At 35.8% G+C, this 17729-nt stretch overlaps 2 protein-coding genes across 5 annotated transcripts in view; one reads left to right on the top strand and one right to left on the bottom strand.

The window, feature by feature from the left end:
- Window positions 1-17729, top strand: part of DDHD2 (DDHD domain containing 2) — a 29130-nt gene that overhangs the window by 6879 nt on the left and 4522 nt on the right. For 2 of the 4 annotated variants that reach the window (XM_079140644.1, XM_079140643.1), the window contains 10 exons: window positions 750-885; window positions 3379-3587; window positions 3882-3949; window positions 4758-4880; window positions 6127-6222; window positions 7554-7673; window positions 7773-7928; window positions 8278-8380; window positions 8521-8691; window positions 9366-9525. In XM_079140644.1, coding sequence (XP_078996770.1) covers window positions 750-885; window positions 3379-3587; window positions 3882-3949; window positions 4758-4880; window positions 6127-6222; window positions 7554-7673; window positions 7773-7928; window positions 8278-8380; window positions 8521-8691; window positions 9366-9525 — 1342 coding nt within the window. Of the gene's footprint in view, window positions 1-749; window positions 886-3378; window positions 3588-3881; window positions 3950-4757; window positions 4881-6126; window positions 6223-7553; window positions 7674-7772; window positions 7929-8277; window positions 8381-8520; window positions 8692-9365; window positions 9526-17729 lie in introns of those variants that run through there. The other 2 variants (XM_079140645.1, XM_079140646.1) reach the window with 2 other exon arrangements.
- LOC306662187 (Golgi resident protein GCP60-like) lies at window positions 12599-14078 on the bottom strand (the record flags this gene model as incomplete). The annotated part of the gene is made up of 2 exons (XM_079141740.1): window positions 12599-13944; window positions 14030-14078. 2 exons carry the CDS (start codon window positions 14076-14078, stop codon window positions 12899-12901), a joined length of 1095 nt encoding a protein of 364 aa, XP_078997866.1. The 3' UTR covers window positions 12599-12898.

Here is a 17729-nt window from a genome sequence, read left to right as displayed (position 1 = left end):
ATTCTATTGGTTGATGGTTCTTAAGATCAATGTAAAATGAATTTTGAATAGCAGGTTACATATTTTTAAATCTGAAGTATTGGGTAGTGTGGTTGGTAAGAACCAGAAAGAGGTCCTTTTTCTCTCTGAGTGAACCCACACTCTCCCTTGAGAATGTCCCTTTTTCCTTCTTCCTATCCTTTCAATGAACATGTGGGGTTGGGAGGGAAGAACCAGAAAAGTTAGGATAGGAACCTAACTACAAATGGATTGACATATAGTTATGTGATTTTTAAAAATGCTTTAGTAGTTCCAGTGACACAGAAGTTTTGAAGTTAGCTTTTCTGTTTTTTTGGGAGCGGGGGTATCGGGGATTGAACTCAGGGGCACTCTACCACTGAGCCACATCCCCAGCCCTTTTTTGTGTTTTGTTTAGAGACAGGGTCTCACTGAGTTGCTTAGTGCCTTACTTTTGCTGAGGCTGGCTTTGAACTCACAATCTTGCTGTCTCAGCCTCCTGAGGCGCTGAGATTACAGGCATGTGCCATCATGCCTGGCTAACTTTTCTTTTGATGAAATATTTTGTATGGTAAGAGCAAGTTTTATATTAAGGGAATATTTTTTAATATATACCTTTAGTTTTTCCTGAATACTACTTTACTAATTTTAGTTTGTGTTTTAATCAAATGTAGCTAAGTGGTGTATTACTACAAGATTTGTTGTTTCTTAATTGCTCCACTATTAATACATAAGTTGATTTTCTTTTCTAGTTAATGATTTTCGCAGTGTTTCCTTGAACTTGCTACAGACACATTTTAAAAAAGCTCAGGAAAATCAACAGATTGGAAGGGTAGAGTTTCTTCCAGTCAACTGGCACAGTCCATTACATTCTACTGGTGTGGATGTGTGAGTAATACCTTATATCCTTTTTTTTTTAATAAATATTTTTTTAGTTGTGGGTGGACACGATATCTTTATTTTTAAAAATTTTTATATGGTGCTGAGTATCGAGCCTAGAGCCCCATGTGTGCTAGGCACACGTGCTACCACTGAACCACATCCCCAACTCTGATGCCTTTTGTCCTTGAATTGTTAACTATGATTGTAATATGTTTTCTGATCATCAGTATGCTTAGGGATATTTCTGCTATGGCTGACTATAGAGATAAGTTATTAAATGCTCATCAGTTCTTTGTTTTAATTAGCCCTGGTTAGAAGTACAGAGCTGTATATTTCAGTGTGTTTTACTCTGTTATCTTTACTGTTTTTTTTGGTACTGGGATTTAACCCAGGGGTGCTTAACCACTGAGCCACATCCCCAGCCCTTTGATTTTTTATCTTGAGACAGGATCTCACTGAGTTGCTCAGAGCCTCACTAAGTTGCTGAGGCTGGCTTTGAACTTGGGATCCTCCTGCCTCAGCCTCCCAAGCAGATGGGACTACAGGCATGAGCCAATGTGCCTGGTTTCTGTACTCTTAAAAGCTTCTTCTTATTATTTTTTTAAGCATTAAAGACATACATTACTTTCTGTCATTTATTAGCATTTCAGTTTTCAAATTGTCAAAAGCCAACTATACCCCAAGATGTACAAAGTTTTGTTTTTAGTTTTGTGATAATATTTGAATAGTGGTTGTTCAAATTTGTGGAAAAGGGAAGAACTCGCCCTAAATTAAATTATTAGCATTTATAATTTGAGGTGTAATTAGCACAGTGTTTTTAAGTGATAGTTTTTTAAAAAGCGTAAGACCTGTAGTTTTGTTTGTAACAGTTTTGTTTGTAGTAACAGAAAAGGTTGCCTTGTATTGAGGATATCTGACTGAGTACTCTCCAGAAGGAAATATGTTTAGTTCGAGAATAGAACTAGCAGGTACTTTTCTAAGATAAAGGAAATAGCATTGTTTCCATGCTGGTCTTGGAAATGACTTTTCTGATTCTGTGTCATAATACCCTGTGATTTGAGTATGTTCCATGTACCCCATACTCTACTGTGGTATTGCTCTTACTAGGTATAAAGTTGTTGCTGAAGAAATAGCTCATTTTGTAGAGTGCTCACCTAGCATGTGCAAGGGCCAGGGTTCGAATCCCCTGCCCCTCAGGGGAAAAAAAAAATAAGTATAAAGTCCACATTCTTTAACATTTGAGCTAGCATTAGGAAGTTATGAAGGACACATAGCCCTGTTGATTATTTGAGGAGTCTGTCAAAGAATTTTGAAAAAGCTTTAACTGAAATTTGATTTATAGACTGTTAGCCTTAGTCTTCCTTTGCTAAATATAAGCTTTGTTTGCCTTTGGCATCTGATAATCTCACCTTTTTCTGTTTTTAAAAATCCTTCATTGAGTGAGGGCACTGTTCCTTTTGTCATTCAGGGGTTAAAAAGCAATGCTGGCAGACCTAGTGTAAAGCCAGGGTGAGGCCTTGGGTTCTATGATCCCTAACTTGGCAGGAAAAAAAACTTAATGCTGAGAGTTCTAGAAAAAGTCTTATATCTTTTTAATAAGCTTTTTGTTATAGAGAATTTGTGTACCAAAATAGTATATATTATGAATCTTTATATATCAGTTACTTAGTCCCAACAAGCTTCAATTCATGACTGGTTCTGCCCTGTCTTCATACTCCTCTGTTACTCCTCTTTCCACCATATTACTTTTGAATATTTCAGTTTGTACATCTTAAAGGACTTTTAAAAAAATTAAGCAAATATCAAATAATGCAAATATCACCCCTAAAAGTATTTTTAATATCATTAAATGTCCAGTGTTCAAATTTCCAATTGTCTAATACATGTAATTTATATTTAATATGTATACATACATAGATACACACATAAATATGCACACATGTGTTTTAAACTGAGGTCCAAATAACGTCCATACATTACAGTTAGATGATAAGTTTAAGTCTCTCTTAATCTCTTTATTACTTCTATTATTTTCTTGCTATTTATATTTTGAAGAAATAAAGTTGTTTTTTAAGGTTTTTTATACTATGAATATTGCTGGTTACCTGTTACTGGCTCATAAAACATATTTCTCCCACTGTTTTCCTATAAAACCGATAGTTGTTTTGCTGAGTGTCACAGCACTTGCCTGTAATCCCAGCGACTCAGGAGGCTGAGGCAGGGGGATCACAAGTTCAAAGTCAGCCTCAGCAATTTACCAAGTCCCTAAACAACTTAGTAAGACCCTGTCTCAAAATAAAAAATAAAAAGGACTGGGGACATAGCTCTTCGGTTAAGTGCCCCTGGGTTCAGTCCCCAGTGACAAAACAGAAACAATAACAACAAAAAATTGATTGTTGTCTGTTGTATCTTTAAATGTTTGAGTCTGCGTTTGAAGATTCAACTAGATAATTATTTGGAAGTAGTTATGTAATGTAAAATATCTTTTATTTTTTTCAGAGATCTACAGCGAATAACCCTGCCCAGCATTAACCGCCTCCGGCATTTCACCAATGACACAATTCTGGATGTCTTCTTCTACAATAGCCCCACCTACTGTCAGACTATTGTGGACACAGTAGCTTCTGAAATGAACCGAATATACACACTTTTTCTGCAGAGGAACCCTGATTTCAAAGGGGGCGTATCCATTGCTGGTCATAGTTTAGGTAACAAATTAATTCTCTGTAACCAGGGAGGATTATGACAGTTTAAGAACCCTTATTTTTTGGAGCAGTGTCTTTTTATCAGTATCAGATTCAGAGGTCTTTGAAAGTGGTCTGTGATGATGAATTTGGAAGGGTTGGAAAGGGTGGTGGTGGTAATTTGGAAGCATTCCCTTGCTTTGTAGATTTGCTTACATGTATAATTAATTGGCTCATATCTTTTTTTTTTGTATAAAAGATAGCCATTTAGTGCTAATGCTTAGAAATTGTCCCTTCTTTCTTCTATTTTACTTATAGGTTCGCTTATATTGTTTGATATCCTAACAAATCAGAAAGATTCTTTGGGGGATATTGACAGTGAAAAGGTAATTTAGATGTTCAGATAGGTTGTTTTGTAGTTTTCCATAGTAAAGCTTTTTATATTTTTAGATGTATTTTGTTTTTAACTGAGTTTAGAATCATAACATGATGTTGAGTTTACATTTATTTTAATTTTAAGAGGCTGGTAATTATCTCTCATTTTTGGGTTATAGAAGCAAGATAGTAATTGCTTTACAAATAATTAACCATATTCTAAAATAATCATAGGTGTCTTATTTTCTTTTATAATAATCACTACTAATCTGTTAATAGACTTGTAGGATCATTGTGCTAATTGGAACGTGGAAGGAAATGAAGAAGGAATTAGATGCAAATTGATTTTATTTATAGAAATTCTGTTTGAAAGCAGTGGGGGGGACTTTATGTTTAAACATATCTTAATTAAATGAAGTTCCTATGAACATGTATCATTGATACTATTGACTTGATACTTCACATATACTATCTTGTATTTTTTCCTTTTATCTGAGTGTTCAATTCCTTCTAGAGGACTGAGTTCTTCCAGGGAAGGTGCTTTGTCTTAGACTGTGTTATTTCTTAAGCTCTGTTTCCCTTATAAGAGCTCAGTAAATACTTGTTAATGATGGAGAATATTTTGATAATCATTCATTTAAAAATGTATTTTCTACTGAAGTTGCAAAAAGTTGGAGGTCAGTTTTCATTTATATTTGCATAAGTAACTTTAAAGTTAAGGTATATTGCTATGGGAATTTAATATTTCAAATCACAAAAATAATGTTGAGGGAAACTCAATGAATTTTGAGAATATAAGCTTTATGATTTAATTTTTAGGGTTCACTAAATATTGCTGTGGATCAAGGAGATGTACCAACACTAGAGGAAGATTTGAAGAAACTTCAACTCTCTGAATTCTTTAATGTCTTTGAAAAGGAGAAAGTAGATAAGGAAGCTCTGGTAAAAATAACCTTGTAAAACTTTATGCCAAATCATTTTCAGTATTTTTGTCATCACATTTACTAAGAGCCTGCTCTTCAGAAACTTTTTAGTCATGAACGCTTTGTTATCATTAAAAATGTTCTTTAGCATTGTTCATTTTTTTAAAGCATTTTCAGTTGTAGATGGACATGCTACCTTTATTTTGTTTTAGTTCTTTAATGTGGTGCTGGGGCTCGAAGCTAGTGCCTCACTCGTGGTAGGCAAGTGCTCTTCTACTGAACCACAATCCCAGCTCAGCATTGCTTTTTATTTAATAATATAAAGTGATCTTTGCTATACAGCAGTTCAAATTTCAGTGGAGCCATATTGATATTCATTTAGCAATGGAGCAAACATTAGCACAACTTAGAGAAAACAGGAGGGCTAGAATAAACCCCTAACTGAACATTAACTTTTACAACTCTTCCTTTTATATTTCCGTGATCTGCTGTTAACTGTTTGCTTTTCTGTTTGTTTCTGTTTTTCTCACTTTGGTTGTGCTTTTTTCTAGTTTGTGATATATATTCATTCACTTAACAGATATTTAGTAAGTGTGATCAGGTATACTATACCAAGTACTAGGGATAGAAATGGTAATAAGACAGTTCCTGACTTCAATGTGTATGTAGTTTAGTTAGAAAGACACATTAAATAATCACACGTAATTAATTACAGTTATGATAGGAACTAATAAGGAAAACTACACAGTGATATCAGAATGTATAATAGGATGAGTTAACTAAGTGTTGAGAGGGCGAAGGGAGGCCTCCCTAATAAAATGAGTTGAAATTAAGTTGAGGTAATTGTTGATCTGTTTGTGTTATGCTTCTGTGTTGGCTATATGTTCTCACCTCTTGTGTCCATTAGGAGGAGTATAATCCTCAGAAATGAGACATCTAAGAGAGCAAGGAAATCAAGACGGTTTTTCTATAATGAAGTCAGTAGATAACCAACTTCTCGAGGTTGTTGCTGTTTTTTTAACCTTAGCACAGTGTTATCTATCATTATCATTGACATTGTAGTTACACTTTCTGTTCTTCTTTAGGTTGTTTTGTGAATAAAACAGTCTTTCCTTCTTGACGTTATTAATGCTGTACCACAAAAAGCCACAGCAGTATAGAGAAAAGAACAACAGAGTGCTTAGATCTTATCCCTCTCAGGGAACAGGATATTTAATTGATTTTATTTTGCCTAGAAATAAGAGTACTTGGTTTTCTCTGCCTAGATGTTATGTACAGACAGAGATCTTCAGGAAATGGGAATTCCCTTAGGACCAAGAAAGAAGATACTAAACTATTTCAGGACCAGAAAAAATTCAGTGGTATGTGCCTAATATAGCTCATTGGCCTAAGCAGTTCTTTAACATCTGTGGTATATACTTGAGCTTTATGAGATGTTTATTCTGGGGAGCTAAGCAATTTTTATTTACTTTTTTTGAGATGGGGCTCCAGCTATGTTGCTCAGACTGACCTAAAACTCTTGGGCTCAGGGGATCCTCCAACCTAAGCTGCATGAGTAGCTGGGACTATAGGGGCATACCACATGCCTGGCTAGCTAAGCAGGTTTTGTTTTTTTGTTGTTTTTTTGAGACAGTATCTTGCTGTATTGCCCAGTGGGCCTTGAATTGGTGATCCTCCTTGGCCTTGGCCTTCCTCAGTACCTGGGATTATAGGAACATGCCACAGTGCCTGGCTTAGCTAAGCTCTTTTGATAATTGATCTTTGGTTCTTCTTTTAGAAAATAAATACATTTTCTTTATCCAGATCCTTAAAAATGTTACTAGCTTGTAGAGTCTTACATCTGCATGATTATTCCTACCTTCTAAAGAACCAGCTTTATTGAAATAAAATCCATGTCACATACCATAAACTGCACCCTTTTAAAGTGTACAGTTCAGTAGCTTTTGATATATTCACAAATTTTGTAATCATTACCACTAATTCCAGAATACATCACCCTTAGAAGAAATCCCATACCAGTTTAGTTATTCCCTACTTCCTGCTGCCCCCAGCCTCCATCAATCATTAATCTATTTTCTGTCTTTATGGATTTGCTTATTTTAGACATTCCATATAAGTGGAATCATATAACATGTGACCTTTTGTGACAGACCTGTTTCATTTAACATAATGTTCTTAAGGTTTATCCCTGTTGTAACAGTACTTCCACTTTGGGTTTTTCTGGTCACTGAATTTCTTTCCATCGTTTAGTAGTTAACTATTTTTTCCAAATTTTTAGCAGATGTCTCAGTTCTTTTTTAAGACCAGTTCTTGGTTTATTGTTTAGATTATATTCTGTACTGGTATGACATCTTGTCACAGAACTTCATAGAACCCCTTAGCAATTCTTGACATTTCTTGCCAGAATGCTTTGCCATTGTTTTTTCTCATAATGGGTACTTGAATTTTCAGCTGCTGTCCAAATGACTTTATACCCTCCATCATTTTAGAATACACAGGGATGTCAATTTATAATTAAGGCAACTACTATTTTTAGTGGTTTTTATCTTATTTTTTTAGGATTTCTTCCTCGAATTATTGGCTACCATTTAGAAACATTCCCAAGTATCATTTCAAGCCAGGAGAAACCTGTATAATCATTTGGTTATTTTTACTGTATAATAGCTCCACTTAACAATTTTATATTCTTTAGGGTATTAATAGACAAACTACACAGTCAGCGTCAGCAGTGAATATCTCCAAAGAATCTGAATTCTGCAGTAGTACTGATAATACTAGAAATGATGAATATCTAGATGTTGGCATTGGGCAGGTAACAATACTAATTGTTTTTTTACTGCTACCATTGGTTTGGTAGAAACAAATGTAACTTTTGTTATTAGTGAGAGATGCTTTTATTTGCTCCTTCTAGGTGTCTGTAAAGTATCCCCGGCTCATCTATAAACCAGAAATATTCTTTGCCTTTGGATCTCCCATTGGAATGTTCCTTACTGTCAGAGGACTAAAAAGAATTGATCCCACTTATAAATTTCCGACATGCAAGGGTTTCTTCAATATTTACCATCCTGTAAGCATTATATAGTTATGGTGGTTTTACTTGAACATTAGGGCTTACTGGTGAAGAGCATGTGATTTTGTGTTGTATTGATTTGTTTTTTTCTATACCATTATGTAGTAATGAGAAGTTATTACAATAGTATTGATCTGGAAGTAGTGGGTCAGAACAACTGTACCTTTTAAAAAAATTTTAAGTGAACTTATAATTTTTTTAAAAAATTTCTTTGTGATACTAAGGATTGAACACACAGGGCTGTACACATGCTAAGCAAGCACTTGAACTTACACTTGCCTAAGATTTATAGCTCCTCAGATTGTCTTTAGCACAGGTAAGTATAACTATTATTTTTCCTATATAGTTTGATCCTGTGGCTTATAGGATTGAACCAATGGTGGTCCCAGGAGTGGAATTTGAGCCAATGCTGATCCCGCATCATAAAGGCAGGAAGCGGATGCACTTAGGTAAGTCTGTGTATAGAATTTGGTAATTCTAGACCTTTTGGCAAGCACAAACTAAATGGAACTCATTCACTCTGTTCTGACTTGTTAGGTTATAAAGTCTTTGTAAAACATTTAACATTCTTAATTCATAAATATTTCAGAATTGAGAGAGGGCTTGACCAGGATGAGTATGGACCTTAAGAACAACTTACTAGGTTCACTGCGGATGGCTTGGAAATCTTTTACCCGAGCTCCATACCCTGCCTTACAAGCTTCAGAAACTGCAGAGGAAACTGAAGCAGAACCTGAATCAAGTTTGGAGAAGTCCAGTGGTCAGTCACACTGTACACATTGATTACCAGCATCAGGCCAAATAAGGGGATACTCCATGATGTGGAGTTCTTATTTTCCAAGGGCCTTCTTTCCTTTTGTTTTGTATACTATGAGTCCTAATTGCCCTTCATCTCTGCTAACCTTTTCTGTTATACTAATAGCCACAAATGGCAAAAACATTGTATGTAAGGGAAAATGTCCAGAGAAGCTATTAACTGGGCTTGAAAACATTCCCCATTTTGAAATTATGGAAATGATATTATGAGCCTACTTTGTGAAGAGCCTTGCTTTTACTGGAGGAATATGCATATTTGTGGGTCAGTTTTAATTTCATTGCTGGGGATGAGCTAGGATACTCTCCACTCAATTTCACTCTTAGTTTTCAGTTTCCTAGAGAGCAATATCCCTGTTTGCATTTAGTTTATAAACTTAAGGCAAAATGACCTAACCGTTGAAGGTATAGGTAATTCGATGCATTGAGCAAAAGAAAAGGGATTGGGCAAAATTAGTGTAATTGATGGAGGATCTTTAAGGAGATTGAGAGGAAGAAGATGGAAGATTGCTCTCTGAACAGAGTAGCTCATATGATAAACTTGGAGTCTGAGAGGAATAACAGGACAATGCTGGAGGGCTGAAAACTCTTAGGTGTTTATGATAGTTTTTCCGTATCCAGATATTAACATGGATGAGACCTCTGCAGCAGTTAAAGAAGTCCCTCCCATCAATGTAGGAATGCTGAATGGAGGCCAACGCATTGACTATGTGCTGCAGGAGAAACCTATTGAAAGTTTTAATGAATATTTATTTGCTTTACAAAGCCATCTATGCTACTGGTAAGTGTGTTTTTTGTTTTTGTTTTTTTGTTTCATAGATATTTGATAGATGTAGAAAAAGGAAGATAGGGCAATGAACGTTTGGGATTAAAATAATTTCTCATGAGGGCTGGGGATATGGCTCAGTTGGTAGAGTGCCTGCCTTGCAAGCACAAGGCCCTGGGTTCAATCCCCAGCACCACACACACAAAAAAAAAAAAAAAAAAAAAAAAGCACTATTATGTTATTTTAGGAAATCTTGTTGCAACACTTTGTGATTTTGTTTTGCAGTTTCATAGACTATAGGGTTAATGATGCCAGCAGTCATTAATTCAGGTAGCTTGATCTTAAAATTATCTTTTTTGCCCAGTTAGAAGCATAAAAGTGAACTGGAACAAATATATTACTATTGCTGAACGTATCTGGAGAAACACATTTTGGAAATATTTACAGTAGCAAGATCAGAATTAATCATTATTAAGTTTAATTAATTACTGAATGGATTATAGAGCAAGTTAATATTGCTTATTGAGCTTCATATAGTGTAACCCAGTGCAACTTAATCACTGAAAAAACTGAGGAAAAATAAAGCTAGATTGTTGTGATGGTACACATCTGTATTCCCAGCTACTTAGGAGACTGAAGCAGGAGGATCAGCTCTAAGTTCAAGGCCAGCCTGGGGAATTTAATGAAATCCTATCTAAAAACATAAAAAGAGTTAAGGATGTAGCTTAATAGTAGAGCACTTGCTTAGCCCCCCACCCAGAAAAGGCTAGGAAAATAGGATGGGTCATGGATAAGTGTGTTTAAAAATGCAAGCTTTATGGTTCTAAAAGGAATTTTTCTTTTCTTTTTGGTACCAGGGATTCAACCCAGGGGTGCTTAATCACTGAGCCACATCCCCAACCCACTTTTTCATTTTTTATTTTATTTGCTAAGTTGCTGAGGCTGGCTTTGAACTTAACCATCCTTGCCTTAGCCTATGAGCTGCTGGTATTACAGGTGTGCGCCACCTCACCTGTCTAAAAGGAATATTTCTGTGGAATTCTAATAAAGGGATAATTGGCAGATGTAATCAGTATCCTTTTTATATGATAAATGTAACAGGTTATGGCATGATATCAAAGTGCAATTTAGCAAAAGAATTCTTACATGGGGCTGAAATAATACTCTTTAAGAATGATCTCTGCTTGGGGCTGGGGTTGTAGCTCAGTGGCAGAGCACTTGCCTAGCACCGTGAGGCACTGGGTTCCATACTTAGCACCACATAAAAATAAACAAAATAAAGGCATGTTGTCCATCTACAACTACAAAACAAAATTAAAAAAAAAAAAAAAAAGAATGATCTCTGATACCTGGCTTTTAAAATTTCTGAGTGGGCAGTATATGATTTGAAATCCAAAGAAAGACAAATAATGAAAAGTTCTTTTTTATTTTGTTCCCTGTTAATGAGTTCCCTCATATGCAACTGTCATACTTTTCTTAAAATTTTTTCCATCAATCTGTTTTATGCATACATAATGCAAGTGTGAATATATGTGGACTTGTTAAAAAAAAAAGTTTCTTTATGCCCTTATGTAATCCCTTCTACGCCCCTAACCCAGGGGCACTCAGCCACTAAGCCATATCCCCAGCCCGTCTTTGTATGTAATCTAGAAACAGGGTCTCACTACGTTGCTTAGGGCCTCTCTAAGTTGCTGAGGCTGGCTTTAAATTCTTGATCCTCCTGCCTCAGCCTCACAAGCCACCGGGATTACAGTTGTGCGCCATTTTTCCTGGCCCCTCAACAAACTCGTAGTGATAAAGTTTCTTAGCTATACTGAGTGTGTTTACATATGTTTATTTAATGTCTATTTCTTTGATGAAATGTTTTTTCAAATATTTTGCCTATTTTTAAAAAATTGTGCTTTTTTAAAATTGCAAGAGTTCTTTCTATATTTTAGTTACAAGTTCATTTCATATTTTTAAAAAATTTTTATTTTATTTTTTTGGGACTGTGGATTTAACCCAGGAGCACTTAACCACTAAGCTACATCCCCAGTCCTTTTTATTCATTTTTAAAATTTTGCTAAGTTGTTTAGGGCCTCAATAAGTTGCTTAGGGCCTCTCTGAGTTGCCAAAGCTGGTCTCAAATTTTTGATCCTCTTCCCTCAGCTTCCTGAGTCACTGGGATTACAGGCATGTGCCACTATGCCTGGTTCAGATTTTTTTTAAAAAATGTGGCTTATTTTTCTGTCAGTGTGCTTTGAAGATAAAAAGTTTTTGATTCTGATGAAGTCTAATTTATTGACATTTGTGCCTTTTGGTATATTTAAGAAATCTCTGCTGAATTCAGAGTCATTAAGATCTCCCCTATGTTCTATGTATTTTATTGTTTCAGCTCTTATATTTACATCTGTGATCTATTTTGATCAATTTAATTTTTGAATATGGTGGAAAGTTATAGAGGTTTATTGTTTCTCTTATAGCTCTCTGGTTGTTCTAGCACCATTGTTGAAAAGTATATCTAGTTAGAATAATTATTGAATTTCCTTCGCACTGTATTGTAAATCAGTTATTTTGGCTATTGTAGGTTCATTGCATTTTCATGTGTTTTAGAATCAGCTTGTTCAGCTTGTTAATTTTTAAATTTCTTTTCTTTTTTTCTTCTTTTTTTTTTTTTTTCTTGTGGTGTTGGAATCGAACCCAGGGCCTCAAGTGTGCTAGACAAACATTCTGTGAGCTACATCCCCCAGCCTTCAGCTTGTTAATTTCTATAGAGAAATTTATTAGGCCCTTGTGATTGTTTTTTGTGTATAGATCACTTTGTGTATAGATTACATTTATCTATAGAGAATTGACATTTTAATAATATGGCATCTTCTGAGCTGTGAACATGTTTCTCTTTTTTTAGGTCATCTTTAATTTCTGTCAACAATGTTTTATAGTTTTCACTGTATATGCTGTGCACACTAGTTTTAAATTATTCCTTTATTATGAAAAATCTTGAGCTTTTTTTTTTTTTTTTTGGACTGCAAATTGAACCCAGATGTACTTTACCACTGAGCTATATCCCCAGCATTTTAATTTTTTTTTTTTTTTTTTTTTTTGGGGTCAACGTTGGGATGTTTTATTTTGAAGACGTTGAATATTTAACATGTAGCTCATGTAACTTCAGCATCCACTAGTGACTCTGCTGGTCAGCACCCAAGGGCTAGATGAGTCTGAGGAACCCCTTTTAACCCCAAAGTATTAATGCTAAAGAGCCTCAAGGAAATCCCTTATTCCCAGCAAGAGTTCACAAACTATCAGACCAAAATCAATAGGGTAAACAATGACTCCAAAGCTCCACAAAAGTCTAAAGAAATTCAATGCCATCTTCTGTCAACCCTAGACTTCAGACATTGTAACATCTTTATCTAGTATAATAGACTCTGTAGTAGACAGATTTTGACCTCCACAAAGAGTAGGAGTTATCAAACTTGAGGAGATAGACTCCTCTCCCTGGATACTGGTGGCTGCCAGCATACACTTCCTCATGACAGTCCCGCCGGTACACAGGCACAATTTCGTCCAGCAGAGGCTTATTGGCATTTTTTTTGGCTTTTTCTTCACAAGTGATGTTTTCTTCCTCCTCCTCCTCATCATCGCTGGACTCGCTGACGTGCACGCTGACAGCAGTGTTTGGAGAGTCTGTCCATTCAAAATACACCCCAAACCCAATGTCATAATTGTCTGTAGCAAATTCCCAAAAGAGATATGATCCTTCTTCATGGGTAGGAACTCGAACAGTGACAACTTCTCCTCGGCCCACTGTAATCACAGAATCCGCATCCTGCCGAATCTTCTCTTTAAAGTCTTTGATCTGGGGTCGGGTCCACATGGATGGAGCTGCTATTACTGGAAGAGATTCTTTTGGTCCATTCTCCAAGGCTTCTTCTGCAGCTTCTGTCTCACGTTCTTTTTCAGAGTTGTCAGTGTGAGTTTTGGCCTGTCCATTAACTGACATCATATCACTTGGGACAGTTGCATTCACTTTTGATGAAGTAGGTGAAGAAGCCCCAGCCACTACTTCCTGTTGTTTCTGTAATGCTGCCTGTTGCTGTGCAAGCTGGACTTGATACAATTGCTGCATATACTGCTGATAGTGCTGCTCCTGCAACTGGCGGATGAGAATTTGCTGTTGTTCGTAGTTCCCTGGATACTGTTGGGCTGCATACTGCTGGAACTGCACGGCAGTCTGGGAGTTTAAAGCTGCCATTATCTGCTGCTTTTGCTGCTCTAACCGAAGTCTTTCTTCTATTCGCCTCCTCTCTTCTTCCTCTCGTCTAAGCCTTTCCTCCTCTTCTCGCCTACGTTTTTCTTCTTCTTTTTGCAGACGTTCTCTTTCTTCCTCTTCACGTCGCCTTCGTTCCTCCTCCTCCTTCCTCCTGTCATTCCCCAACACATCAAAGAATCCAACTTCAGGACAAGTAGTATTTTAATTTTTAACAAAGTTGCTTAAGGCCTCACTGAGTTGCTGAGGTTGGCCTTGAATTTGAAGTACTCCTGCCTCCGCTTCCTGAGTCCCTAGGATTATAGGCATGTGCCACCATGCTTGGCTTTGAGTGTCTTGACATGTACTTAAGGGCCATTTAAGTTTCCTTTTCTAGAAGTTGTTTGTACCTTTTACTCCCTTTATATGGAGATTTTGGCTTTTTTGGTATTGATTAATCCGTATGAATTGCAGATACTTTTTTCCCAGTTTGTTGATATTGTCTGTATTGGTCTTGATAAGCAGAAAATTTTCATTTTTATGTTAATTTGTTAATCTTTGCTTTTTGGCTTCTGGAATTTGTCATAACTTAGACCTTCCTTGCTTTCCAAAAAAAAAGTCCTTACTGCAGTTTATTCAGATATTTTGTAGTTTTCATTTTACATGTAAATCTTTGATTCACTTCACATTCATCCTAATGTGGGGTAAGGATAGATTCAGGTCATTTTTCTTTCCATATGGCTATCCAGTTGTCTCAACAATAGATTTGAGATTCTAACTTTATTAAATTTCTATAAATAAGACTATTTCTGAATTTCTATTTTTTATTGATCTGTATATGTATAATTTTAATATCTGATGCAGCTAATTACCTCTTGTTGGTACAGGAATTTTTGGGTCTGTGTATGGAGTTTGTGGAGGGATGAGGGTAGTCTATAAATCCAATAAAATTCTATTTGCACTTTTGTCTTTTCTTTTTTTATATTTTAATTTTTTCTAATTAGTCATACATGACAGTAGAATGCATTTTGACACACTGTACACAAATGGAGCATAACTTCTCATTCCTCTGGCTGTACATGGTACAGTCACACCTGTTGTGTAATCATACATGTATATAGGGTAATAATGTGTCTCATTCTACTGTTTTTCCCATCCCCATGGTCCCACCACTCCCCATACTCCCCTCTGCACAATCCAGAGTTCCTTCATTCTTCCCTACTCCCTCCATCCCCACACTATGGATCAGCATCCGCTTATCAGAGAAAATATTCACCCTTTGGTTTTTTGGGATTGGCTTATTTCACTTAGCATGATATTCTCTAGTTCTGTCCACTTACTTGCAAATGCCATTATTTCATTCTTCTTTAAAGTTGAGTAATATTCCATTGTGTATATGTACATTTTTAAAATCCATTCATCTGTTGAAGGGTTCCATAGTTTAGCTATTGTGAATTGGACAGCTATAAAACATTGATATGACCGCTTCCCTGTAGTATGCTGATTTTAAGTCCTTTGGGTATAAACCAAGGAGTGGGATAACGGGTCAAATGATGGTTCCGTTCCAGGTTTTCTGAGAAATCTCCATAGTGGTTGCACCAATCTGCAGCAATGTATAAGTGTACCATTTCCCCACATCCTTGTCAAGATTATTGCTTGTATTCTTGAGAATTGCCATTCCGATTGGGGTGAAACAAAATCTTAGAGTAATTTTGATTTATGTTTCTCTAATTACAAGAGATGATGAACATTTTTTCATATGTTTGTTGATCAATTGTATTTCTTCTGTGAAGTGTCTGTTCAGTTTCTTAACACATTTATTGATTGGATTATTTTATTTTTTGGTGTTTTTTGAGTTCTTTATATATCCTGGAGATTATAGTGCTCTATCTGAGGTGCCTGTGGTAAAGATTTTCTCCCATCCTGTAGGTTCTCTTTTCACGTTATTGATTATTTCCTTTGCTGAGAAGAAGCGTTTTTAGTTAGAATCCATCCCATTTATTGATTCTTAATTTACTTCTTGCACTTTATGAGTCTTGTTAAAAAAGTAACATCCTAAGCTGATATGATGCAGATTTGGGCCTACTTTTTCTTTTATTAGGCACGGGGTCTCTGTTCTAGTGCCTAAGTCTTTGATCCACATTGAGTTGATTTTTGAGCAGGGTGAGAGATAGAGTACGTTTAATTTGATTTTGTGACATGAATTTCCAGTGTTCCCAGCACCATTTGTTGAATAGGCTATCTTTTCTCCCATGTGTGTTTTTGGCACTGTTGTCTAGTATGAGATAACTGTATTTATGTGAATATGTTTCTGTGTCTTCTGTTTTGTACTGTTGGTCTACATGTCTGTTTTGGTGCCAATACCATGCTATTTTTGTTACTGTTGCTCTGTGGTATAGTTAAGGTCTGTGCTTCATTGTTCTTGCTAAGGATTCCTTTGGCTATTCTGGGTCTCTTATTTTTCCAAATGAATTCATGATTGCTTTAATTTTTTTTTTTTTTTTTTAGTGTTGATGGACACAATATCTTTAATTTATTTATTTATATGTGATGCTGATGATGGAACCCAGTGCCTCACACATGCCAGTCAAGCACTCTATCACCGAGCCACAACCCCAACCCCCTCATGATTACTTTTTCCAGTTCTATGAAGAATGTCATTGGAATTTGAATAGGAACTACATTAAATCTGTTTAGGGCTGGGGAGATAGCTCAGTTGGTAGAGTGCTTGCAAGGCCCTGGGTTCGATCCCCAGCACCACAAAAAAAAAAAAAAAAAAAAATCTGTTTAACATTTTTGCTAGTATGGCCATTTTAACAATATTGATTCTGCCTGTCCAAGAGCATGGGTGATCTTTCCATCTTCTAGGATCTTCAATTTCTTTCTTTAGTGTTCTGCAGTTTTCATTGTAGAGGTCTGTTACCTCTTTTGTTAGATTGATTCCCAAATATTTTATTTATTTATTTATTTATTTATTTATTTATTTATTTATTTTTGAGGCTATTGTGGATGGGGTAGTTTTCCTAATTTCTCTTGCAGTGGATTCATCACTTATGTATAGAAATGTGTTTGATTTATGGGTATTGATTTTATATCCTGCTACTTTGCTGAATTCATTTATGAGTTCTAGAAGTTTTCTGGTGGAATTTTTTGGATCTTCTATAGAGTCATGTTGGCAAATAGTAATAGTTTGAGTTTTTCTTTTCCTGTTTGTATCCCTTTAATTTCTTTCATCTGTCTGGTTGCTCTGGCTAGAGTTTCAAGGACAATGTTGAATAGAAGTGGTGAAAGAGGGCATCCCTGTCTTGTTCCAGTTTTTAGAGGGAGTGCTTTCAGTTTTTCTCCATTTAGAATGTTGTTGGCCTTGGGCTTAGCATAGATAGCTTTTACAATGTTGAGGTAGGTTCCTACTATCCCTAGTTTTTCTAGTGTTTTGAACATGAAGAGGTGCTGTATTTTGTCAAATGCTTTTTCTGCATCTACTGAGATAATCATATTCTTGTCTTTAAGTCTATTGATGTATGTGTTATGTTTATTGATTTCCATATATTGAACCAAATCTTGCATCCCTGGGATGAACCCCACTTTGAGTGTGGTACACTATCTTTTAAATATATTTTTGTATGCAATTTGCCAGAATTTTATTAAGAATTTTTGCATCTCTATGTTCATCAGGGATATTGGTCTGAAGTTTTCTTTCCTTGATGCGTCTTTTTCTGGTTTTGATATCATGGTGATACTAGTAGCCTCATAAAATGAGTTTGGGAAGGTTCTGTTCTTTTATATTTCATGGAATAATTTGAGGAGTTTTGGTATTAATTCGTCTTTGAAGTTCTTATAGAACTCAGCTGAGAATCTGTCTGGTCCTGGGTTTTACTTGGTTGGTAGGCTTTTGATGGAGTCTTCTATTTCATTACTTAAAATTGATCTGTTTGTAATTTTGACTGTGTATGACTATGTGGTGTTTCTTGGGAAGAAATTCACTATATTC

This window comes from Sciurus vulgaris (genome assembly GCF_902686455.1).
Source record: "Sciurus vulgaris genome assembly, chromosome: 5".
In the NCBI taxonomy this organism is placed as follows: domain Eukaryota; kingdom Metazoa; phylum Chordata; class Mammalia; order Rodentia; family Sciuridae; genus Sciurus; species Sciurus vulgaris.
Note: the sequence above shows the minus strand (reverse complement) of the source record. Positions and strands in the feature narration are given on the sequence as shown.